Below are 25644 nucleotides of genomic sequence, written 5' to 3'. Positions count from 1 at the left end.
TTCAGAGTGTTATCCTTTAATGAAGAGCTGGGTCAGTGGGGCCACCACTCTCGTCCAGGCCCCTGCAGCAGGTGCCCCTCACCACTGGCTGCCTCTGAGGCACGGTGGCCCCGAGGCAGCCAGCCCTGCAGAGGAGTCAGTCTGCAGTGGCCTAGCAAGGGCATTCATCTCTCGGACCTAGGGACGTGGCAGCAGCAAGGCCGGAGGCAACTAAATTGAGGTCAGGGATGATGGAGGAGGATGGGACAGGAAGTGGGGTTCTCCTCCTCTCCTTCCGAATCCCAGTGGGATAAAGGCCAGTGTTCAGGAACAGTACAGTCTCTCCAGGGGCTGGAGGCCCTTCCAGCCACTCTCCGGAAGCCCTTAGTCCCTGACTCCCCACACACAGACCTCGCATACAAAACAGCCCACAGGGTCACTGGGCTCAGGGAGCAGGCTGGGCACCACCCGGTCAGCCTGAAGGCCCCAGGCCGGCGAGGTAGGTCCAGCAGGGCCCAGGCCAGAGGCCCCAGGAGACTGGAAGCCACCTTCCACTAACTCTGCTTGTCAGGCACTACAGGCATCTAAGAAGGTGACTTCTCCCTCACGGTTCCCGGGCTGCTCAGGCAGGGCTGAGGCAATGGCAAGCCAGGGCTAGCCAGGTCCCTACAGGTCTGTGACCTTGTTCTCCACAGCAGCAGCGATCTGCTGGAGCCGGTAGCCCAGCTGCATCTTCTGAGCTGCGCCGTCCTCCTCCAGGGCTGTGATGATCTGCAACAGAGAGTGGCCGGTCAGGGGAGCACGCCACCACCCTCACCCGCAGACGTCAGCTGGCCACCTCAGACACTGCAGCACAGCCAGGGGAAAGGAGCCCCAGAAAGCCAATGAACTACCTCACTTCCTCAGTGCCTGGCTGGTGAAGTCAGCATAGGGTTTTGGGGATTAGAGAGGAGAGAACTTACTCAGTACTCAGTACTTAGTACTTAGCACTCACGGTAACAAACATTCATTTCCACTGGTAAAATCGTTTTGCACCCACTATACCGGCCTGGTCCCCGCGAGCCCCCTAGAAGCCCTGTTCTAGCCACCCTGGCTCCTCCTACCCACCCTGCAAGAAGCAGGGACCCCACGATGATGGGACACACGTGATCCTGCCCTCATGGAGCTCACTGATGGCAGGACAGATGCTAACCCAATACCAGCAACTACAGAAGGACACATGGCAGCTGTCACAGGGCAGATGGGGTCGGGGGGGTCCCTACCCTGACTGCATGAGAGCACATGACGCACCACAGACCCCTGCCTCCCTCCCTCCCTGCCTGCACTGCTGGAGCAAGACCGGGGTGCCTGGAGTTCACATTTCTGTGTCACACGTTTATGGAATGACTGTCCTCACTCCAGGCCTGGACCACGAGGCAGGCACCGCCTCATCTCTGAACAGCAACGGCCATGTGGCTGGTGGACAATTCTGCAGGCACTTAGCAGGCTGACTCGTGGGCACTTGGACCCGAGGCCCAGTCCAGGGATCCCCCAGACAGCCCCCTCACTGGCTGGTTGTGCCCGTGCCCACCCTGGCAGGACCCTCCTCTCTGGCAGCGTGTGCATCCCACAGAGGAGGCCGCGCACGGCACACTGCCACTGTGGACTCGGGGAGGGATGCAGGCCAGGGCGAGGTGGGGGCAGAGGGGGCAGCTGTGTGTCCCTCCCAGCACATCCCCCACACCACCTCCGGGCCCTGGCAGATGCCCCAGGGGCCCTGCCCCAGTGTCTGGGATCCCTGCCGCTGCTGAGGAGGTAACCCGAGGACAGGCTAGAGCACAGCCAGTTCCAGGGCCCAGGCCCACAGAGTGCTTCCCCAGCCTGCTCTGTGCCTGGGGGGCCCCGGCAGGGGTCAGGGCCCAGGGTTCTGCCCACCTGGTCGTAGTACTTGTTGATATACTTGTAGAGCTCATGCAGGGCCACTCGTGCCCCGAGGTCCCCAGAGTAGTTCTAGGGAGGAGACAAGAGATGAGAGAGAGTAATGTGTCACCAGCCACAGGACGCCTGGGAAACGGGGGAGGCGGTGGCGGAGGGGACAGGCCCTGCGGCAGGCAGCCCCATCTACACACCAGGGCTCCCAGGTCTGCAGCATGAATAGGGCCCCAGTGGTCACAGGGCTGAGCAGGGACGGGTGCCGCTTACGGGCTGTGACCCAGCATAGGTCAGCTCTGATCTCCCTCACGTCTTCCGTGAGGTCACACCAGGCCCCTCCACAGAGCCATCTCTGAATCTGCACCTCCTCGTCAGGACAAGGGCGCTGATGCACCTAACCTGTGGAGCTCCCCTGGGGGCCAGGCGAGTGGACAAAGCACCCCCCAGCAACACCACCAAATTGTAGCTGCAGTTGTTACTGCGTGTGCTTGTGGTGTGCATCATTGTTTCAGATGCACTGTTTATAAGTTCCCTGGGGCTGTTTAGGAGTAGGTGGGGGCACATCTACACCCCCGAGGGAAGCAGTACGGAGACATGGGCAGGCCTGGGGCTGAATCCCAGCCACCTCGCTGCCTTGGATGCACTGTCCCCAGATCCCAGCACAGGCTGTAGGCACCCAACTAGCCAGGTGAGTCAGGTTAGGTGGCAGCTGCCAGGAAAAGTCTCTGCTGCTCTGCAGTGAGATGTTGGGAGCCCTGGCCTTTTATAGTGGCCAGTGGAACGTTCTGCATTTATGATGATGATATGTGTCCTGCCCCAACCAGCTCATGGGATTGCTGAGGCCCCAAGGGCTTCCTTGCAAAAGAGCAGGACCCTCACGGCAGGACACCTGTGCCCAACCCAAGAAGCAGAGGGAGGGCCGTACCCGAGACAGCTCAGCCAGGATGGAGTTCATCTCTTGATCACTGGCAGGGACAGTCTGCCTGATGTCTGCGTAGTACCTGCCAGAGACCAGATACGGCAGCTGCCAGGTAAATGAGCCACTCCTCACCCCACCAGGGCCCACCCCTAGGCTGCAGCCATAAACATCCATCAATCTGTCCACTCATCCCTCTTCCAGACCCATCTCCTCGCCCTCATACCTTTCCACCATCCGTTTATAACGGGGAATATCTCGAGCATATAGAAGTTTGTTGATGGGGGAGTCCTGGGCACCAGCAGGAAAGAAAGAGAGCCCCCTTAGGGTGACCAACTGTCCCAATTTTCCCAGCACTGTTTCAGTTTTAAATATCCCAGGAAACCCCTCAATCCCCAGCAACTGGGATGGTTGGTCCCTCTGACCCATTTCTTTCTACAAGGACCTCCTCTACCCCTTCGCCTCCATCGTTGTCCAGTCTCGGCTTTTGTCACCTGGAGCTTCTCCCCAAATTGTTCCAAGGTCACTTCTCAGCTCCCCATGCCTTTGCCTGCGTCCAGCAGGGAACAGGCATGGGGGTGGGGGGGCAGTGCTCTGTGGAATCCTAATGCTGCTTCTCCACATGCTGCTCATTCCCCACATAATCATGTTAAAAATCAGGAAACTGATCCAGAAAATTAATGTAAATCGCCCCACATCACTTCACCCTGAGGGGTAGAGCTGGTGCCTGAAGCAGGTCTCTCAAGTCAGAACCCACTTCTTAACACACACAGACACATCCTCCACCAAGAGGTGGGTTCCAATCCCAGCTCGGCCCCTGAAGCAGTGGGTTCTGGGCAGTACACTTCCGTACTCGGCACCTGCTGCCTCATCCTACAGCAGCCAGGAGGGTAAGGCAAGATGGCACCAGCCCTGTGTGGGCAGTGTCACAGTCCTCGGCCTGAGTCAGCATGCAAGCCTCCTCACCAACACTCCGTGAGGGGGACCTTTGGCATTCCTAGTTTGGACTATTCCTGAGCTACTCAGCAAGCATTTGCACTTTTGCTGGGAAGGGCGGGGTGGGGGGTGGGAGGGGTCGGCAGTGTGAAGGTTGAGCAAAAACCCAGCCACCACACAGCATTCACCTGAGGTGGCCCCTGGATCCTGGTGGGACCCTGTGCTTCTCAGCTCATTATAGGCTGACAAGAACGCACAGAACAAAAATGGGCCCCAAAGACAACACTACAGAGTAGAACTTAACATTCTGTTTCTCCACAGAGATCGAGAGATAGATCTCTCAAGAGGTAACAGGTTCCCTTCATGGGCCTGAGGAGCCACCAGCCCTGTCTGCTGAGGGCCTGAGCAGTTGCAGCAGTGACCCCTTATCTGTCATGCGACTCTCTTGGCTCTTACCACTGTGACAACACTCCACCACCACCACCACGTGCTATCAGACAAGCCCTGGCCTCTCCTATGTGCTCCCAGCTCCCCTCCCCAGCACCTTGCTCCACGCCTGGCACTCACTGCCCTGGCCTCTCCTGTCTACTGCACTGGCAGGCAGACACCTCCTCCACCTCTGAGTATGGGGGATGAGAAAGAAGCAGGGGTCACTTCTGATCGCTGGGCCTCTGGCTACGATTTGGAGGAGGGGGAGCCTGAGGTGATGCGGGGCCACCAGGTGGTTTCCAGGTGAACAGGTGGATTCTATGGTCACAGAATAGCTCCAGGCCACCTGGTGGATTTGGTTCCTGAGGGGTCATCTCTGAAGACTGAGGCACTGCCACATTCCAGGGAGCTCAGGGACAAAGCCTGGCCTGGCGCTGGAGTCAGAGGCCTCCCCAGCCCTCCTCCCTGACATTCCGGAATCTGTGCACACACAGCACCACCCATCCCTGACCCATTACTACCCCACCCCATAATGCCCTCCGTATCCACCCTGACCCACTCACCCGGCCCAGCTTGTGGTCGGCCAGAGTGCAGGCATCCATGAAAGTCTGTGCGATGACCAGGAGCACTGCATCCATGTTATCAGATGTCTGCACGTCGAACACAAACTGCGGGTTTTTTATTATATTTATCCAGAACCTTAGCGGCAGGCTGTGGGCAGGGCAAGCATGGCCGATGAGTGTGCTGGGGAGGCAGGAGAGAAGACCCCACACACACCTGGCCCAACCAGCTCCAGCCCCACCCTCACCTGTTGGTCTTCCAGATATGGACAGTGTCCTGGTCAGAGATGCCGTGCTGCTGGGCCTGCTCATCCAGCAGGTCGAAGAAGTACTTAATAGCAAGTGGCACGGGACGGCTGGTGCTGAGTATCACCTGGAATAAGTCGTCCACAAACTTCTGCAGGGTGCCCTGGGGCGGGGGTAAGCACAAGAGGAGGTGCACTCAGCAAGGGGACCTCAGCCCCAGCCCAGCCCCAGATGCCTTGGGGTACTACACCCATGCCCACCCCACACCACCCTCAAATCCTATAAGTAGCCATCCTCCCCCACAAGCCAGACCTACTGCCTGTCCTGTCCCTGACCCCAGCCTCCAACCCATCCCTCCTGCCCCACCTTCATGGACAGTAGGCGAGTCAGGTAGATCTCAGGGATGGCCTTGGCTCGCTCACGCTCCCCGCCCCGAAGGCTGCCTCTCCGCGGCCTAGGAGGCTCCGGCTCCTCACTTGGCTTCACTAGGTGCCAGGGTCGGATGCCCCCCTCATCCACATCCTCCAGCATGGGAGTCCCTGTGCCAAGACCCCACAGCTCATCACCCCTCATCAGGTACCACTTTCCCTGGGCCCCCAGGCTCCTGCCAACTTCCAGGAGTGGACGCATGGGTTGAGGGCTTCTCCAGGTGGAAGGGAAGTAGACACAAGCCCATCCTAAGGTCCAGAGGGCTTTCCCCATTACTGGGGACTGGGCGAAGCAAGGGCAGAGGATGGAGATTGGGTGGGCGCTGGGCCGGGGGTGGTGGGGGAGTACTCACTCTCTCCAGGGACATAATCCTGGTTTTCCCGGAGAACATGCTTGGTGAGGCAGGGGACCAGGGCCACAGTTGCTCCGTCTGGGACCTGCTAACCACAGCTCGTGACCCCTCCACCAGCCCCACCCCACCCTACCCCTCCTTCCGCTCTCACCCCTCCCACCTTGTAATGCTGCAGGGTGTTCAGGCGCCTCCACAGACCCTGGACCTCTGAAGTGACATCCTCATCAGAAAGAATGAGATGCCCAGCCACCCCAGACCGCCACTCTGCAAGAGCAAGGTGGGACTTGGTCTAGGGCTCCTGGGACACCCTTCCTGTGTCCCTCCACAGGGTTATGAGCTCCACCATCAGGGGGCAACATCACCCAACCTCTGCAAAAAGTAGGAAGGGGGGGGGGTGCCCTCACCATGGGAGAGGTTCTGTATAGAGGTATTCCACAGCCCACCTCTGCCCCTGCAGGCCTGGGCCAGGGCGAGCCCAGCCTTCACTCTGGCTCAGTCCCCCAGGTTACCCTTCCCCTCCACCCTCACCAACATCCAGGGTGCGAGGATCTGGCCGCTGGGTGAGAGGCACTCCTTTATAAAGCTGGTCCAGCATCTTCTCTTTGGCCTGGGAGATGGTGTCGCAGTCCAGGACCTTCACAGGCACACCCTGGGCCTCTCCCGCGGCAGGCCCCACAGCCAACAGTGCATTCAGGGTCTACCAGGGTATCCACAGGAACAATTAGGGCTCATGCCACACGCGGAATGACCCAGGCGCAGACAGCCCAGGAGGAAGCCACTGCCTCTGACCTCCAGGCACCAGAGTCCCTAATTCATATCTCTTTACCCACTCGCCCCCCACCTCCCTGGGACAGCAGCTCCCTCCTCTGTGACCCCAACACCTAGCACAGTGCACTAAGAAAATGTCTATGGGCTGAACAGCAGAAAAAACTCAGGTCCCCAGGTTCCTGGTTCAATCGGACAAGCTGAGACACCTGACAGAAGCCTGCATGAGAAGTGACAAGTCCCTACCAGCCTGAGAGAGGACCAGGGCTGGTGCAGCCTGAATGAGATTTTCCCAGGGGTACCCCATGTGGGTCACTAAGGAAGGGACTCCACCAAGGGAAGGCAACCCAGAGGAAGAGATGTAAGGTCTGACAGAGCTGGCGCCCGGCTTGGTGGGTGCATCGCAGCATTGGCATGACACCAATCAGGCAAACACTCAGGCCCTGGCTCAGTGCAAGGACCTGGACTGCTCCCCAAACCCTGGCTGTGTCCACACAGACCCCATCCCAAGCCTGAGGTCCTATCCTCAAGTCCCTCTGCCTCAAGGACTGGTCCTCAAGACTCTGTCCTGCTAAGCCCACCTAAGGGCCTCTTTCCAGCAGCCAGCCGGAAGTCAGGCTATCTGCAAGCCAGACACATACATTCATAATGACCACACACACTCATTGTCTTCATCCTCACCAGGGGCTGACACCATTGTGCACAAATGTGTTCATGCAGTCTCTTCCTCCCTCTCTCCCTCCCTCCCTGTATCCCTTTCCCACTCGCTTCCTCCCTCCCTCACCAGGGGACGGTACTCCACATCCTCTCTGAGAAGGCGGTTGTCATTCAGGGTGTATTTGGCTTTGCCAGTCACGCTGTCCACTGGTCCCTTGTCCACTTGATGCTTAATTCCACGGAAAAGCATGTACAGAGGCTCCCCTACCGAGTCCTAGAGAAGTGACGTGGCAGTGAGGACCCCCAGGGCAGGTAACAGGCATGAAAGGAAGTTGTATGGGACATGGCCCACGATGAGGCAGAGGACAGGCTACAAGGGGCCCCAGGTGACATAGACAAGCTGGGTAGGAGCAGACAAGCTGCATGGGGACTAGAAGCCGAGAAGTTTAGAGTCCTGCCCCAACCTGGAGCAGAGCCCAAGCCCCATCCACCTCTGTCTTTCTCACCCTCACGAACGTGTATAGGCAGATGGACATCCAGTTGGTGAGCAGCTTTTCCACCACAGTCTCTGTCCTAGGATGACGGGAAAGGTTGGGGCAGGGTCAGGGCCTTGGGGCTCTGAGCAGCAGCAAACCCCCAGAGGGTTAGGAGCTCTGCCTCAGCTCCTAGCCCCAGCCCTTACAGACACCTAACCCTACGGCTTTCGACAGCCATACAGACCTGCGCAGCATCAGCTTGGGGTTCTTAGCCACGTACTGGGCCACCAGGTCACTGAGTAGGGTGCGGAGGATGTCGGTGAAGTACTCAAGCTTCCCATGCAGTGCGACGGTGAGCAGAGATGCCACATAGGCGCGGTCCCGAGCTGAGAAGGTGCGCTGGCTCTCCAGGGTATGGATGAACTGGTGCCAGGGAGACAGGAGGAGGAGGGAGGGTCCCATTCAGAACTGGAGGGACAGAGAAAGGGCAGGGGGCGGGGCAGAAGGGGTGGGGCCAGGAGACGCTTCTTCCCCCCCCACCAACCCGCTTTGTCCTGTGGAGAGGTCTGTGGGGGGCCTCGTGGCACCTTGGTGAGGAAGAGCTTGCTGTTGAGCAGGTTGGAGAGCTGCCCCAGGCCTTGTTCCACAGTGGGGCGCCGGCTCTCAGGTACACCCAGGTCCCGGTGCAAGGGTGACTCCTGGTGCCCAGGGAAGAAGACCCTCTCAGCATACACCTTATAGTCAAGGAAGGGGATGCCACTGCCCAGAAGGTCACTGGTTAGATCGGTCATCTCAGTCATGAGGTCTGTTGAGCAGAGGAGGCCAGGTTTGGGTGTGGATCCCACACTGTGGGAACAGCCTTAGGCAGAGCCCCGGAGGGTGCTCAGGCCCATTGCCGGCGGCCTCACCTGTGAACTCCTTCTTGCAGCGGTCCCGCACACTGCTCTCCAGATTCTCCAGCTGGATCTGGACCTTCTTATAGTCCCTCAGGGCCTGCTTGCTCTTCCTCCTGCTCAGCACCAAGGTTAGGAAGGGGGAGGCCAGACAAGGCCAGAGCCCTTTCTGGTGCCCCTGGCCCAGGCCTATCTACCCCAGCCTCACCCTGGACCAGGCTGATACCGTCCAACATGGCCATGCCCAGCCAAGCCAAGACTTAGCCCAAAAATAATTTAGACTGTCCTGTCCTGGGCAAGTCACACCCTCTCCGCAGGCTAGCCCCGGGGTTAGCCTAGAAATCAAGGAACTACAACCAGGCCAAATCCGGCCCACGGCCTGTTTCTGCAAAGATTTGTTGGCACACGGCCACATTCGTGTGTTTACATATCGTCTATAGCTGCTTCTGCATGCTTAACAGCAGAGCTGAGCCACTGAGGCCACTCAGCCCACAAAGCCTAAAATTGGTACCCTCTGGGACTTTACAGGCAATGTGTTTATTGACCCCTGGCCTAGTCTCCCCTTCCCATCCAGCCTCAGCCCAGCCACATCCAGCTGCACCCACCTGTATATGAGGACAATGATGATGACACCCAGAGCCAGAAGAGAGGTGCCCACCCCCAAGCCCACCTGGGCTGCCATGGGAAAAGCCACAGGGCTCTCGCCATCATACTGCACATGGCCCAGGGAAAAGCGCAGGTTTCCCATCTGCACCTACACAGGAAGGCACCTGTGAGTAAGGTTTCAGCACGTGCCCAGTGCCTGGCCCAGCCCACAGCCCACCTACTGACCGTGAACTCAGGCAAGGCGTCCGGTGCCTCTCGAAGGGCATGGTGCTGGGGCAGGGGCTGCTCCATGGGGGGCTCACAGTATAGGTGGTGACGGGTCAGCGTCTTCACCACGCAGAGGCCATCCCCTATCATGGCCACCACCTCCTCCTTAGACATTGCAAGGTCCAGATTCTCCCCCTGGAACACGAGGTCACTGATGGATCACTCAGAACTCTTCCCTAAGGGGAGTTGCTGGTGGTCACTCAGATCCTTTCCCCCTAAATGTGGGAAGGATGGTCCTGACACCCATCCCTAGGGGCAGGGCTGATGGTGCCTCAGCACCTCTTCCCCTGCATGAGAGGTGACAGTCCATGGGTATCTTCCAAGCTGTCCCCTGACCCTCCTCTGCCCTTCCCATCCTCCTGCCTCACACTTTTACTTCTCCAGAGCTAAAAATCCAGACAGTTATAGTTGCCCCCGAATCCCGCCCAGTTACCTCACAAAGCCAGATCCCCTGCTGTGTCTGCTGGCCCACCCGGTGCATGATGATGGGTTTCAGAATGCCCACCTACTATATGTGTCAGAATCCATGCCAACTGTTTGTCCACATTGAGTCAAGCTGCCAAATGGGCATTAGCCCAGGCGCCTACTGTGTACCGTGCCACCCAGCTACTACGTGTGCCAAACCATCTACATGCAGCCATTCAGACTCCTGCCACAGAGTGTGCTGGGACCCAGGCTACAGGACCCAAGCCCCGGGCAGATGTGTCAGGCTGGGCAGCCCACCACTGGTCCCTTAGCCCTCACCACATTAAGGGTAAGGAGCCAGGTCCATGCACAGGTCCTTGCTCTGCTGTCATGCCCCTACACACAGCAGTAGTGCCCAGCAAAGTGAAGGGTCATGTGGCCCCACCACGTGTGAGCAGGAACAGTACCTCCACAGACAGCACACTCCCGGGCTTGTGCCGGAACGGCATGGTGGGATCCTCGGGGTTGAGGGGCTGCAGAGTGGGGTCGGCCTCATAGGAGAAGGGTGTGGGGTTCAGCATTGCGAAGTCAAAGACCAGATTATCAAGGATAAATTCCACCTGGACCCAGGGGTCCTCAGGCAGGCCTGGGAGGGCAGGCGTGTGGCACATGATGAGCTGAGAGGAATTCACATGGCACGGCTCCTCAAACTGGGGCAGAGGGAGGAAAAACGGGGGAGGATCAGTTGAGAGCCATGCAGGAAGGAGGTCACGCAAAGACTGAAGGATAGCCTCTTTGGTACCCGCCAACCATGGCTGTGCACAGGGTGGCATGTGGGGTGATGTGGGTGATGGCCAGCCCAGTGCACATGGGGGATGCCCACGGATATCCTACGTGATGACCGCCACAGGAACCACCGGGGGAGCATGCGGTTTCCGGGATCACACGGCGCCTCCGCCCAAGCCCCTGGTAAGGCTGCAGGGTTCTTGGGGCCACAGTCACTCGGATTCTTGGTGTCTGGACCGCATCCAAATTCTGGCCATGGACCCATACCTTACGTCCTCCACTGCAACACAGACCATGACCCATGGGTGGCTAGGAGAACCAGGCTAGCCCAGCCCCAAGCCACATGCCCCCCACTCCCAGTACCATAGGAGTCAAGCCTCCATAGAAAGCTCCGCAACCTCCCCACATCCTAGAGCTGCAGCCCCAGTACATGTCATGCAGCCATGCCCTTGGCCCAGCACCTGAGGAAGCTCTTGGCAGGGCCAGCAGAGGTGACATTGGGGTTTGACGTGTACTCGAATTGGCTATACAGAAGCCTCCGCTCAGTGGCCCCAAACCACACGGCCACAGGGAGTGTGGCAGGTACAGGGTATGGGCTGGTCTCACACCGCAGCTGCTCAGCCTGCTGCTCCAGGAGCCTAGGGCAGGGAGGGACGAATGGAAGGCAGGGCCAGGAAGGGGAAACAGAAGATTCTGGGCCACAGGACCCACTCAGACCTCAGCTTACTTCCCTCAGCTGACTGAAAGCTCCATAGGTGAGCTTGGAGGCCACATTCCCATGACAGCCCCAGCTTAGAAAGGGTCTGGCCTCTTTCCGACAGAGTAGACCTGGCCCTCTCCCCTCTCTGTTCTCCCCAGCATCCCACCCCTCTGTCTTCTTCCTAGAGCACATGGATTTTGGCAGAATGAGGAAGCAGCCCTCACAGGTGACAAGGCTGATCTCCAATGACTACTCTGATGTCCTCCAGCCGCCCAGTCAGGAGCTTGGAGCCGTGCAGGGTAAGGTGGGTGCCCCCGGCTCTGGGGCCCCGGGTCGGGAAGATGGAATGCACCTTTGGGTCCTGTGGGAAGTGGAACAGGGAGAGACAGCCAAACATGAAGCCACCAACAGAGAGGCAGGAGTAGCCTGGGGCAGACAAGAAGGCCTTAGAGTAGGAAAGCCCAGGAAGGCAAAACTAGATGCACTGAGGAAAGCTACTTCACCTGGTAGGCAAAATCGTGCTCTGAGACACCGCGTCCTCTTCCTGGCACCTCCACCGTCACTGCCCCAGCCACCTCCCCATCACTGGCCTCAGTGATACACACGAAGCTGTGGGCACAGGGCAGGCTGGGGTGCCAGGCTGCACCAAGGGCCCCTCCAACTGACCGGCTGCTCCCTCCCTGCCCTACTAAATCACGTGTTCTTCCCACTCCCAAGGTTGACAGAGACCTTCTTGCGTTGGAGGAAATTCTTTATGGCACACCAGAGGGCTTTGGCATCTAAGAATTAACATTCATAGTTTCAACCATCCAAGTCCAACCCTAAAGCCCTCTAACAAAGAGGACTTTACCTCTCTGTGTGGCACAAATTTACAAGGAGCCCTGCAAGGCAGGCTGTGGGGATGAGGTGCTCAGCTAATGAATGGCCTAACTGGCTGCCATTGCCACATGCACCACACCATTTGCAAAGGGGTGGAAACTTGATTTCCTCGTGGAAAAAAAATCCCTGGAAGCCTCTAGTCAGGTCTGGGGGTAGATGGAAAGGGAAAGTGAGCAATCTAAGAAAATGCTGGTTCTCAGCCAGAAAACAAAAGCTTGGGGCAAATTAATTTCCCCAATGTGAACCTGGCAGTGGCTCGATTCTGTGACATTGTCACACTCACTGCCAACACTTCAGAAAACAGAACAAGTGATATGTAAAGTACCTAGGAGGGACTTTAGCAAGAGAATATTTTAATCTCTTTATAAATCACTTTTCAAGTTACTTTAGTCTCATGGTTCTAGAATCATTAACAATCTAGACAATCACCTAAAGGTCTTGGCCATGACTCAGTGAGGGGGAAACCACATACTCTAACAAAGTCTGGTTTAAAATACAGATTATGAGGGGTGCCTGGGTGGCTCAGTCAGTTACAGTGTCCAACTCTTGATCTCAGCTCAGGTCATGATTATGAGATCAAGCTCTGTGTCGCTGAGCATGGAGCCTGCTTAAGATTCTCCCTCTCCCTCCCCCCCGCCCCTCCTCATCACCACCCTCACCACAGCCACTCTCACACATGTGTATGCTTGCTCACACTCTCTCTCTCAAGATAAATAAATTAAATCTTTTTAAAAAAATGTAATACAAATTACCAAAATAAATAAATTAATTAAATAAGATATAGATTATGGGGCCCCAGCACAGGCCTGCTGAGAATTCAGATCTCTGAGGTGGGTTCCAAGGACCCATTCCTTTGGTGGCTTTGGAAAGGCTCTCCAGGTAACTCTGATATTCAATCAGGTTTGGGATTTGCTGATTGTGGATATTTCCTTGGGAATATCCTGTGTGGGCACCTCTGGGACCCTGTAGCTGCCAGCCAGGCTACCATGACCAGAACCTCTATCAGCTATAGGCCCTGGGAAGGCAGCCAGGATCCCAGGGACTGGACAGAGGAGTCACACTCAGCATGCGGGCCACAAGTCCCTCCTCCTAAAGAGCCCTCCTGAGGCAATGTTTGGAGAAGAAAGAGCAGCAGGTGGAAGGTCAGCCTCTGAGCCCAGCTATCTGGGGTCTGAGAACCTTGCTACCACAGCTACATCCACAGTCACTCAGAGAGCCAGGTGAGAACACCTGGACAGGGCCACCTGTTGACTCTAGGCAGTGACTGGGCCTGGGTCCAGCAATGTTCCCCAGCAGCCCACACTAGGAACACGCATATCTGTGCACAAAGCAGAGGTGAGTGCTCTGAGGCTTCAAATGGCAACCCTAGTTCTGAGGCATTGTGACCAGAAAAAAGGAAAGGGGGAGAAGGAAGGACAGATGAGTAGGGAGTGGGTGGACAGGTGTGAGTGGGAAAGCCAATCAGGGAGCCTACAAGGTGTGCTAAATTCCTACTGGTCCAGCCAACTCACCTACTAGAGATCTCGTATTCCTGAGCATCCACAGCACATGGCACTCCGGCCACCCTGACCGTGTCCTGTACATCCTGCACATGCTGGCCCAGGTTGGAGCCCCTGATGGTGACACGAGTGCCTCCGTCCACAGGCCCAGTCAGCGGCTCTACCTGTTCCAAGAGGTGGACTGCTCACCTCCACCCACCAGTCAACCTTTGGCAGCCTGAAAAGGCAGTTCCAGTCTCCCACCTTTGGGCCCCCTGGACTCACAGTACCCCCGCCCTCCCTCTAAAGGCAGTGGTGAGGAAGGGACACACCAGTGTTTCAACACACCGAGTGGATGAGGGGTGCAGGGCACTGAGTGGCCACAGCTTCAGTCTCGCCACAAGCCTCCTGGGCCACGCAACGTGGATGCTCTCCCTTGCACCACACACAGCCATATTGGGGCATGGCAGTTTGGCAGCGGCTGCAGTCCCCATGTCCCACAGAGCAGTCATACAGTACCACTGGGGGTAGCAGAGACAAAAGTGAGAGGCAGGCGTGGAGGAGCCCCAGGCCCCCAGAGGCCCCAACTAGCTCACCATGCAGCCCATCAGCACTGTCCACACGCAGACGGCCAGCCCGACGCAGAAACAGCCCCACACGGAGCTCTGGCTGCAGAGCCTCATAGCTGAGCTGGAGAAATGGGAATGAGGTCAGAGCCTGGGGCTGGGGGAGGCATCAGGCCTGGGGAGGGGGTGGTCAGAAAAAGGGACCAAAATGACTAGTTGCGGGAACACAAGGTCAAAGTTGAGGTGCAGGGACCTCAGGCACATAGGGTCAAAGGTCAGAGCCGGTTACCCAGACTCCCTCAAGGTCACAGGGTTACAGCTGGGCTAGGATGAGTGTGGTGAGCCAGCTGAGGTTGGGAGCCAGCCTGTGGCCAGCACATGTTGCCCACCCAGGTATTCATAATCCATACCTGGTTCTGCTGGCATGTAACATGGCACTGGGTATCAGGAGGTGGCTCACACTCGACCCGGGCCTCAACCACCACTTCGCGGCCCTCCAGCTCCATCACACACTCATTGTCTCCTGGGCTGTCCTGGGGGCAGAGAACACAGCTGGTAGGGCAGGCAGTAGTAGGAGCTGAGCCCAGTGAGCCCCGTAGGGCCCCTAGTAGAGCCCCTGGGTTGGGATTGAGACTTGGGGCCAAGCTCTCTTCCTGCTCTCCAGGGCTTGTGTGTGGCTGGTCAACAGCCAAGGAGGCTGCAAGTACACTAGCAACCCAATGCACCCACCTGGAAGAGGCGCAGGTTTCTGCCCAGCAGCCGGACTTCTCGTTCCACATGGACGGGTATCAACGTGGAGCCCTGAACACTATCTACACAAGGGCAGGAGCTGGCCCCCTGGTTCACCTCCTCCTGCAGACACCAAGAGCAAGGCAGTCTATGGAGCCCACCCTGTCAACTCACCCATTCCCCATGCAGAACCTGGGGCCCAGGCCAGCATGGAGCTGCAGAACCCACCCTGCCCCTTGAACCCTCCAGATGCAGAATTGCAGGTAAAGGGCCGAGTCTGCCCTGCGTCCCCTCCCGAGGCCTCCTTCCTGGGCTGGGCCTCACCAGCTCCCAGAGCCCGGGGGTGTCGTATTGGTAGTCGAGGCTGGACAGGAGGATGAGGGGGGCAGGAGGGCCCTCGTGCTCAGCCGAGTCTCCATCACCTGAGAGGAGGGTGGAAGTGGAGAAGGCGGGTGTGTCACCCCCTGTCCACTCGTCCGCCTCAGGCAGCTCGCCGCCTTCTCTCATGAGCCAGTCCAGAGCAGGCTTCACGGAGCCAGCGGCCCCTGGGAAAGTAGTGGCGGGAGCAGTGCCGGGGGGCTGGTCCAGGAGTGCCGCAGAGGGGTCGGCCTCGGGGCCGGGGTCTGCAGGGGCAGGGGGCAGTGCTGCTGCATCTGAGGGCGATGGGTGGGAGGCTGAGAGGTCTTCGGGTGTGGCCATGGGTCCGGAGTCAGTGGGGGCAGGGACAGCGGTTCCAGGTCTGTTGGGGGGGTCGGGAGGGGGAGGTTCCTCATGGAGAGGTGACTCTGTGGAGGCTGAGGCAGGTACGGGACCAGGACCTGTCCCTGGCCCCCAGGGGCTGAGCAGGGAAGGCCCGTCCCCAGGTGGGACATCCGAGGCTGTGGCTGTGGAAGGGGCCCCAGGTTCCATGGGAAGGGTGTCAGGAGCAGGGGTGACAGGGGCCTGGGGGTTTTGGGATGGGAAGGGGGTGGGTACATCTCTTGCTGGAGGGGCTGGGGAGAGAAGCAGGCTCTGAAGGGGGAGGCAGAGAAAGACAGGAGGGGCCACTCAGCAGGCAGGCGTGGGAGCAGGTGGCAGGCAGGCAAAGGGTGTGTTAAGAGGAAAGGAGACCAAGGGAAAGAGAAACAAAAACAGCCCGTTAATTCTCCAAAGGAGAGAGGGGAGGGCAGGCTCCAGGGGCATCTGTGCTGAGGTGGGGCATGAGGCCCAGACCTCCCCTGCCGCTCAGCCACAAACGTCTCTCCTCAAACTCCAGTGAGTCCGCCACACACAGCAGCCCGCGGGTGGGTAGGTGCACAGACCCTGGGCCATCAGAGAAACCCACACAACCCTGTGGGGCCCGGCTAGAGGTCCTGCTCACCTGCTGGCTAACAATCATGGGTCCGACGTCACATGAGGCCTTGTGCGTGCACAGCTGCTGCCAGACACACCAGTTACACCCCCAGAGGCTGCTCACACAGGCCTGGCACCTGCACAGAGCACAGCCATGGGGCAGCGGTCACCACAGGGGAGCCCAGGTGCTGGGGGTTGGGGAGGAACTCACTGTGCAGACGGGTGGAGCTCAGTGACTGCTCCACAGTCGTAGACAGAGAGCGAAGCTTTGGCAATCACCACAGCACCGAACTTAAGCTCCACGCTCACGGACACGTGGTCTGCAAAGCGGGAGAGAGGGGCCCCGGAGTGGGGTTAGCACCATCAGCAGGGAGGAGAGCCCAGGGTCTGGGGAAGTCCACAGGGCACAAAATGGATACTTTAGGGACTTGGGGACTAGCCAGGGGACTCAGAGAAAGGTGCTACTTTAGGGCTCCCAGCCCAGATTCACACCTCACCCCAAATGCACCCCTTGGGGCAAGATGAGAGGGTGGGGCTCCCAGGCCCCGGAGGCTGGCCCCTTCTCTCACCCACCGGCTCCTCTTGGCAGTGCTGGGGCCTCACTGGGGTCTGGGGAAGGACACATCACACCAGAACTGGTCAGCAGGGCAGAACTCTGGTGATCCCCAAACTGGCAGGAATAGGACTCCCCTGGCCACAGGGGTGGCAGGTCAGGCACTGACAGGAAAACCTGCCAAGAAAGGCCACAACAGGCTTTTGGAGCAGACCAGGGCTTGTTTCTGGGGTGTCCAATGTAAGCAGGCTCAAGGGCAGGCAGCCCCCAAGGGCTGGGGGTCCTGAGCCTTCACAATTGCCTTTTAGCCTGGGTTAGAAACAGAAAGCAAGGTCCAACGGGAAGTGACTCATATAAGGCCATGTGGTATTTGGAGCCACTGACACTAAAATTCAAAGTCTTGACCCATCACCAGAGCCCTCCCTATGAGGAATGCGCCTGCTCTGTTCATTCACCTCCTTCCGCTCCTCTCGGCTGATGTTGGCAGGACTTATAACTGCCACTCGCAGACAACGCAGCTCAGACTGGAAACTCCACAGCCACCGCTCTGGGCCCTGTCCTCGTGAGCACTCGGAACGGCGACTACACCTGCATGAGAATGATGGGGATCCACCTTCATGGGGGAGGGCACCTCCAATACTGGGGACCTCAGCAGGATCCTCAGACAGGCCGTGACACTAGGCTACATCTGCCCTGGCAGGCCTCTGATGTCCAGGATGGAGGATGCAGGAAGGAGAGTAGGGCATCCAAGGCTCAAGGGTTGTAAGTCAAGGGTCAAGGACCAGGAATACTGGACAGGGCAGTTATGCAGGTGCAGTGCTAGGGCAGGAGGCTGGGGTTGGGGGATAGATCGGGGTCAGGAGTCAGTAGAGCACTGACCTGCCAAGAAGCACACACCACCCACAGTATGGGTCCTTGTGAGCAAGACAAGATGCACAGTCCAGGAGCTGAGCACAGGAGGCCACAGGAACCTTGAGAAGCTATGACAGCAATCCAAACACCAGTGACTCATGGGTCCCTGGCCCAGCCCAAGGCCCTTCCCAGCAGCCAGGTCCCAGCTCTCGCCTGGTACTCACTGTGCTCTGAGTCATGACATACAGGTGCTCAAAGGACCCATCAAAGGTAAGGTCTCTGCTCACAGCAGACCCCTGCTGGATGTTCTGTGTGGAGTATGGGTGGCCATCACTTCCCGGGCCCAAGTAGACCTGAAATCAGAGACCACAAGTTCTGGTACCCAAGTCCATGGCCACAGACCCAAGACCCTCTCCTCTCCCCATGACTGAAGCAATTTACAAGCAGAACTTTCTCCTAGGCAGTACAGGTCACGCCACCCAACCCATGGGGAGGGGATGGGGAAGTCATAGATAAAAACCACCCAGCCCTGGAAAGAGAAGCATAAGTCATCTCTCCTAGTCTTGGGGCCAGGGGTGTGTCACAGATCCTTCATCCCAGCCTTAGGGGTCAGAGGCATAGTTCAGCCCAGGCTGGTCACCAGCAATTTATCGTGGGACAGAGCCCAGTACTTCCTGTGGACTCACCCTGTGCAGTTGCCCTTGACTGTCACCCAGGAAAGCAATGGTGTGTCCATCCTCCACAGTGACTGCCACAGCTGTTAGCTGGACCCTTGGCCACTCCAGAATGGGTGTGGCTTCTAGGGGGACACGGCTGGCCATGGGGCTGGGCGTGTGATCTGAGCCACAGGGATAAGCATCCAGGGTATCCTACAGGCAGCAAGACTAATAAGGCCCTCCCTGGATATCACAATCCCCTGGCCCAGCCAGCTTTCCCTAAATGATTCTATTTCCTCTGCTGGGCCTCCAGGACAGCCTTATCCCCTCACCCTTCTCTTCGGGAGACCATAGACTGCCCCATCCCCACCCAGTCTCTTTGCCAGCCCTCCCTGACATTGCCCACAGCTGCATCCTTAGCGTGGCCTCAGCTGCCTTGGACAGGCTCCAGCAGCTCCTTACCCTGCCCCTGATCCCCACCCATCTGGAGTTCCACCTTCTCCCAACCCCAGCTTATGCACTCAGTCTTCCCCTTGTCCACCAGCTTGTGTCTTCATGTCCAGGTCTGCTCCCCTAGGCCCCTACTACCTTTCCCTCACTCAGTCCCCCTGGGTGGGGCTTCTTCCCTGTGTTATCCATCCAGAAGCTAGAGCCAAACAAGTCTCAACCTCACCAGGCTCTTGCTCAAAAACCTGAAACAGGGCCTAACTCCCTACATTCTAGGTCCCTGCCCCATACCCTAGGACCCCAAACACCCTCAGTCTACCCACACAAACACCACCTCTACAGAGCCCAGTCCAAGCCCAGCTATGAATGGCTCTCCAAAACCTGAGCGCCACAATTTCAGTAAGGTATCTCTCCACCACCCAGGCACAATGGAAGTACATTCCCTCCGTTGACCTGATCAGCCCCCACACCACCACTAGTTTCCCTTCAGAGTCCTCGGGCAGCTGCTTGGCTGTGAATGCCAGACAGGAATCAGCTGGGACTCACCACCGGCAGCTGTGCACAGTCAGAGTTGACATCATACTCAATATAGGCCACCTCGATGCCATCCTCGGCACGGCCCTCCCTAGTGTAGCAGGCATCTCGTGTGCGGTTAGCAAGGCGATCCACCTCGTCCAGAGGGAAGGCACAGAGGGCAGAGGCTCCAGATGCTCCGGCAGCTGCCAACGGAGGCCGGCCCACAGTGGGGGGAGCGGCTGAGGAGAAGGCTGCAAAGAGCACCTCGCCCTGGGCCACCTCCCGGGATGTGGCCACAGCCGCAGCCTGAAGCAGCCCATAGCGGCCACCCTGGCAGGCCAGAGGCAACTCCACATAGGAGTAGTAGTGCTGGTCCTGGAGGCACACTCGGGACACGTAGGCACGAAATGCTCTAGACTGAGCCTGCAGGTCTCGCCTCAGGAACAGGAAGTAGGCACTGGCCCCACGTGCAAAGGCGCTCACGAAGTGGTGGCTATACTCAGAGAGGCGGCCCACAGCCAACTTGGCCGTCTCCTCATAGGAGAAGGCAATTTGGGGGTCCAGCGGCCACAAGGTCCGGGTTGTGATGGGAGGGATGCCACCCCCCACACCCCTGCTGGTATAGCCTCGCCCCACGAAGAGGAGGGGCTCCCCAGCCAAGCCCTGGGCCACCAGTCCCACTGTGCTGACCGCAGGATCATTGGCGGCCACATATTGGGTGTCCCCAGGGCGCTCGGGCCGCAGCAATAGCTGTTCAAGCTGCCCCAGGCGCCGCAGCTCGCAGACCCCCTGGTGCACACTCCCGCACACCACCAGGGCCCCTGGGCTCACCAGGAGCAGCTGGTTTAGGTTGTTGGTAGCCTGGGCCTGGGGGCACTCATCTGGCATCACAGGTGGCAGGCAGTCCCTGCTATCTAGCACAGGGCCCGTGGACACGGTAGCCTCCAGCTGCAGCCCAGGGCTCAGCTGGAACAGGAAGTTGGTGGCTCCTAGGTAGAGAGTGCCTGAGGTGGGATCCCGTGTCAAATGCTGCAGATGCGTGCCATTGGGAGTAAAAACAGCCAGTGGAGGGGGCTGGAGGGTGAGAACCCACCCAGCCCAGAACACCTGGAGAAGAGCTGGGCCGAGGGCAGGCATGGTCACCTGGCAAGGAGAGAGATGGAGTGCTGAAGGGCCACTGTTGGGATCACATCACCAAGATGATTCTCCTAATCCCAGGGAGTGAGCAGAGGAGGCCCAGGCTTAGATGGCACTGTGGTCCAGGATGACCCCAGGACCACATACTAGCAAGGGGTCAGATCTTTTCCTGGTAACTTCAACACTGTTCGTTTTCTGCAAGCACTATGGTCTCAGGAGACCTCCATCCCATCCCACCACCCCTTTGCCCTGCCCTGGCCTGTGTCACCACAGGGTCCGAGGGTAAGCGGCCAGTGGGGCAGAGATGTGGGAAACAACCCAACCCCAGGGGACTGGGGCCTGGAATAGGCAAGAGAGCAAGTGAGGGGAAGGAGAGGCCCAGAGCCCTGAGAGGCTCAGAGCACTGAGAGGACCCCTCTGAAAAGGCCAGGAATCCAGAAGGAAACCACAGAACCAATGACAAGATGAGGGAGGTTGAGGCTGCCAGGGCTGGGGTCTGAGAAACTAGACCCCACCTTGGAGAGCCATAAGAAGGAGTCACACTTCTCCCAAGTGCCTAGGTGTGAGGTCAGGCTCACCTGGCAGGGCTGACTGGATCAGGAGATAACAGCATGACCTGTGTGGGAGTCACCTAGCCAGGGAGATAGCAGAACATGAAGCTGGGGGCTGGGCTGCAGGCATGTGGGAGCCCAGGCTCCCCTTCCCGCTGCCCAGCCTGCCAGTGGAACTGGGCCCAGCCTGGCCCTCAGCCACCAAACACATTCCACAGGGGACGCCTCCTCAGAGCCCACACAGGGAGGAGGAGGGCAGTGGAACCAGGCACCCTCAGGGCCTGGGAAAGGGCAGCTAGGAAGGAGCCCCATAGCTGGCAGAGCCCAGCCCCACCCCACCCCAGGATGGCCCTGTCCCTCTGCAGCTCCTTCTCCCTTCCTGGAACTCTTTCTCACCCTCTGCCCAAACTCCATCAGGGCACCCAGGTACCACACAGGCCAGGGACCGTCCTAGCCCAAACTGACACTGGCACATAGGGAAACACAAGCTTGCATACACAAAGAAACATACATGCCACTGGCACTGCATGCACACGCCCACACACAAGCACACAGGCACTTGCACACATGCAGATACATGCAGATGCAACACGTCCACATAGCACAGACACACAGAGAAACACAGGCCATATACCACACACACTTAAGACACCTGCACAAAGACACAACCTCCTTACACAAACACACATATTGCACAAACAGGCATTCCACACAAGCAGATGTCACACCCACCCACATTCAGACACCCACACACACAGATTCATGCGCACTTCCCTGGTTCGAGCCCTAAGGCCTACAGAGCCTTGGAAGCCAGCATATCTCTTGCTATTTCTTCTCCTGCAGGTCAGAGCAGAGCCAGGGCCCAGGGTTGGGGGAGGCTTGTCCCAGAAGTCACCATGTCCAGCTTTGCTGCCCACCCCCGGGGTCTCCTCAGACCCTGGGTCCCTGCTCTCCTCACAGATCCCTCCCTGTAAGCCCCTGCTAAGGCCTGCTGGGAGCTGAAAACCATGGCAACACTATCTTCCCCAGCCCCGGGTGGTCCCCAGTCAGGAACACTAGGTTGATGAAATGCTGCTCCCAGGCCGGGAGATAACTTCTACTCGGCCTCTGCCCAGCCCACGTTGCCCAGCCCCTCCCGCCCCCAGCTGCCAGTCTGCAAGAGGGAGAGCTTCCCTCAGCCCAGGGTCAGCTCCTCCCAGCCAAGACCCCGCCAAGGTACTGCTGAGACTGTCCCGCAATGAGAAGGCTGGGCGTAAGTCTCAGAGAAGGGTCCAGCAGCCTGGTGGGAGCAGGGGAGCAGTGGCCACAGCCCAGCTGGGCACTGCTCCCAAAATAGCTTGGGGGTTTCCATTTTTAGTGTGTGGAGAACAGGGCAGCTCTATGGGAGCAGGAACAAGGCCGCCTCTGTTTGCTACCCGAGGGGGTGGGGGAAAGGGGATAGTAGGGAGAGTCGTGAACCCAGGACTATGGCAAGGCCAGGGTTCCAGAAGCCCCCCACCTTGTTTCCAAGGGATGGGGGGAAAGTTTCTTACTCTGGGAAGACAGAGTCTGCCTGAGAATGGGAGAGGCTTTCTCCTGCACTCAGCTACTGCTCACTCCCTCCGGCCACCTCCTGCTCAGGGATGTGCTACGGGCAGAGTGTCCATGGTTAGACCAAGAGTCACTCCTTTATTCGCTTAAAAACATTTGCTCAGAGCCTACTGCGTGCCAAGGTTTTCCAGCCCTCAAGGGGCAGCAACCAAGACACTCCCCAAATGTAAAATCACAACTGGGTCAAGTGGCCCACAGGAGGATGGAAAGGATCAGAAGAGCTCCTGGCCAGCCACAAAGGAAGCTGGAGGCTGAGCCACTCTGGGAAAAGTGACAGGCTTCTTCAGTCACCGAGGCAGGACTCTTCCCCATTAACCGCAGGTGGAGAAAGAAGAAAGGCCCGGCAGTGACATCTTCTCCCTACTGGGCATTCGAATTCACAGGCCAGAGCAGCCCCCAGTCCCTCCAGGCTACCCCTCCTACCTCACAGGATCTTCAAGCAGAATCAGAGTATATCTCTCCCCAGTCTCTGGGGCAGCCCCGGGCCTGAAGAATAAAGGTCAAACCCCTCTAGTCCACGCCCTCTTCCATCCAATCCATGCCAGGGCTCCCCCACACATGCTGTTAGCTCCTGCTGGTCTGAACTGTGAGCTGTTTCACACTCCTCCCTGCTTGGAATGCCCACTCCCTCTCTAGCTGGTTAACTCTGACTCTGAACCATCATATCCCAGGAGAGCCTTCCCTGTCCCTCCCAGGATCCCTATGGTGGATGGAATGGACATGCCCAGCTACCACCCTGGTGTGGACAGAAGCTCTGCCTCAGGCTGAGCCTTACAGATCCAGTTTGTAGAATGGGAGGCAGGAGGGCTCCAACCATTAAATATGAAACGGTGTGTGCCTGGCAGGAGTGGCACCAACCAAGGTCACTTTTCTCTGTCCCACCTTCCCCATTCTAGACTTGAAAGCTCCTTGCCGGCAAGAAAAGTGGCTTTCGATTCAGAGGCCCCAGCAACTAAGACAGGTATTAGCACAAAGCAGGTGCTCCTTACTTGTGGAGAGATCCCCCACTTCACAGCCAAAGAATTGGCCAGGAGGGGAGATACAGGGCTCACGTCCCTCTCTGGGACACTTGGCCTCTCAAAGGGACAAGGTGTGAGGCCCACTTTTATTAATAACCAGGCCAGAGCAGACTGAAAAGGCTGGTTGGAGCCAAGCCTCATGTCCTCAACTTGCAGGATCACAAGATCTCAGGCCTCATCCAAACTCACAGGCGAAGCCTAACCCTGCATGTACCCGGGCCGTAGGCCTGCCTTGAGGTCTCTTCTGGGCCCATCTTTCTCTGAACCTCTCAGCAAACGCCACAGCTGCCCAACGTCTATCTGCAAAGAGAAGGCACCTCCAGGGTCTTCCTGGGGCTGTCCTTGCCAACCAAAGAGGCTAACAAGCTCTGCCCTTCCACATCTGGAGGGGGGATACCCAGCCTTCATCTACCAAGTCACAGGGATCAGTAGGAAACTGGCCTTTCCTTCCCCTTCTCCTGCTTGGCTCCCAGGGTCCACTCAGGAGACGAGATTCATGGACAGTGCTGTGGTGCATTGTGTGTCCAGGCGGGGTGGAGGGGTCCACCATTTCTGCAATACCCTGGAGGGCTCAGGAGCGCTCATCAATCACCCAACGACTGGGTCGTGCAGGGAGGTGGGGGGTCCCCCTCTGCAGATGCCCAACAACAAGGTTCACAGTCTGCCTTTGTCGGTGGCACCGAACGCAGCCTGGAAAGGGAAGCTCGACCTCCCCCATCGGCTCTTCGTCCCTCCTCCCTGGGCCGCAGGGCAAGGACCCCACGAGTGGTCCTGGAGGGCGGGGACGGGGCCGGCCGGTCCCGGCTGAGGCGGCGGCGAGGAGGGGGCGCGGAGGAGCAGCTCCACCTCCTCTGTCTCCCAATCGCATTACAGGCGGAGCCGCCAGAGTTTCCCTCAGTGTGGAGAAGTGTGGTCCCAACTCTCCGGACCGAGGCTGCCCACCTCGCGCCCGGGCCGCCCCTGCCCGACGGCTTCTGGACCGACGCTGCCCACCTCCCGCGCCCCGGGGCGGCCCGCCCCCGCCCCCGCCCCGGCCCCGGCCCCGGCCCCGCACTCACCACCCGGCCGGGCCCCGCGGGAGGAGCGCGCCGAGGCGGGCGCCGGCCGCTGCGGGCTCGGGATCTGCGCGCGGCGGTCTCGCTGCCCCCCGCCCCCGAGGTGGCCCCGGCGGCGCTGCAGCTGTTACCCGGAGACCGCGGGGCGGAAAAGCGCGCCCGCTGCCCGCCCCTCCCGCCGCGGCGCTGCCACCACCGGGAACAAAGGAGACAAAGCCGCGTCGGCCGGGCCGGGCTGCGCTCCTTCCCCCCGCGCCCGCCGGGCCGCCCTCCCCCCGCCCGCCGCCGAGGCCAGGCCGGAAGCAGCCGCGAGAGCCGGGCGCGCGGCCTCGAGCCGCCCGGGACCCCGCATTCCAGCCCCGCGGGCTCCGCACTTGCCGAGGGCGGGGGACTCGACCCTTCCCGGGGGGGGCGCAGGCGGCACCGCGGCGGTAGCCACGGCAACGCGGGTCGCGGCCGGGCGAGCCGGGGGCGAGAGGCGCGGCCCGGAGCGCGGGCGGCCCCGCCCCACCCGCCGGGCCTCACCTGCGCGCCGCGCAGGAACCGGAATCGGGGGCGCTCCTGGGCGCTCCTGGGCGGGGCGGGGCCGGGCGGCGCCGGGCGGGGGGCGCGCTCCGCACCCACAGGTGTGCTGGCGCCGCGCCTGGCCTCTCCCTGCGCCCCTTGGCACCCCCGCCCCGCAGCGCCCCGAGCTCCCTCCTTCCCTTCTTGGGGTCGTCCTTCTCCAACTTTCTTTACCTGAACTTCTGGGCGCCTGGTTTCTTCCCACTGCCCCGGCTCCCCGGATCCCTGACAGCCACCCCCTCCTTCCGCCCCAGTCTCTAGCAGTGCGAGAGGAGCACAGGCTCTGGGGTTGGGCCTGGGTTTGTGCCACCACTAAGCCAAGTAACCTGACCCCCACCCCCACACACGCCTGTTTGCTCACTGGCAAGTGGAGGTGATACCACACCTAGCCGGCTGTTAAAGGAGGG

The 25644-nt window shown here is 59.2% G+C and overlaps 1 protein-coding gene across 6 annotated transcripts; it reads right to left on the bottom strand.

Moving 5' to 3' along the window:
- PLXNB1 (plexin B1) lies at positions 1–25499 on the bottom strand. 6 transcript variants are annotated; one of them, XM_072786352.1, is made up of 38 exons: positions 25412–25499; positions 21037–21089; positions 19352–20464; positions 18389–18571; positions 17927–18055; positions 17730–17830; positions 17306–17438; positions 16871–17027; positions 16509–16617; positions 16326–16434; positions 15290–15976; positions 14966–15088; positions 14647–14769; positions 14267–14360; positions 14019–14191; positions 13704–13855; positions 11817–11922; positions 11538–11674; positions 11075–11251; positions 10722–10893; positions 10295–10537; positions 9381–9557; positions 9155–9303; positions 8565–8665; positions 8244–8461; positions 7901–8079; positions 7687–7753; positions 7308–7454; positions 6287–6455; positions 5919–6022; positions 5759–5843; positions 5344–5516; positions 4980–5140; positions 4735–4882; positions 3033–3097; positions 2816–2891; positions 1894–1968; positions 1–750 (listed from the first exon to the last, which is right to left on the bottom strand). In XM_072786352.1, exons 3-38 carry the CDS (start codon positions 20456–20458, stop codon positions 646–648), a joined length of 6414 nt encoding a protein of 2137 aa, XP_072642453.1. In that variant the 5' UTR covers positions 20459–20464; positions 21037–21089; positions 25412–25499; the 3' UTR covers positions 1–645. The 6 variants fall into 6 exon arrangements, with proteins under 6 accessions (XP_072642453.1, XP_072642452.1, XP_072642451.1 ...); XM_072786351.1 differs by lacking the exon at positions 25412–25499 and adding an exon at positions 24677–24778; XM_072786350.1 differs by lacking the exon at positions 25412–25499 and adding an exon at positions 23023–24589.
- Between the last annotated feature and the right edge of the window lie 145 nt (positions 25500–25644).

The sequence above is a fragment of the Canis lupus genome, chromosome 19, assembly GCF_048164855.1.
Source record: "Canis lupus baileyi chromosome 19, mCanLup2.hap1, whole genome shotgun sequence".
NCBI lineage: Eukaryota > Metazoa > Chordata > Mammalia > Carnivora > Canidae > Canis > Canis lupus.
The sequence above is the reverse complement of the archived record's forward strand: the minus strand, read 5'-3'. Positions and strand labels throughout refer to the sequence as shown.

Coding starts and splice junctions, on each gene's coding strand:
- PLXNB1 (XM_072786352.1), bottom strand. CDS start 20,458: ATGCCTGCCCTCGGCCCAGCTCTTCTCCAGGTGTTCTGGGCTGGGTGG. Junction 13,856..14,018: donor CTGCACCCCTCATCCACTCG/GTGTGTTGAAAC, acceptor CTCTTGGAACAG/GTAGAGCCGCTGACTGGGCC. Junction 2,892..3,032: donor TATAAACGGATGGTGGAAAG/GTATGAGGGCGA, acceptor GGTCTCTGGCAG/GTACTACGCAGACATCAGGC.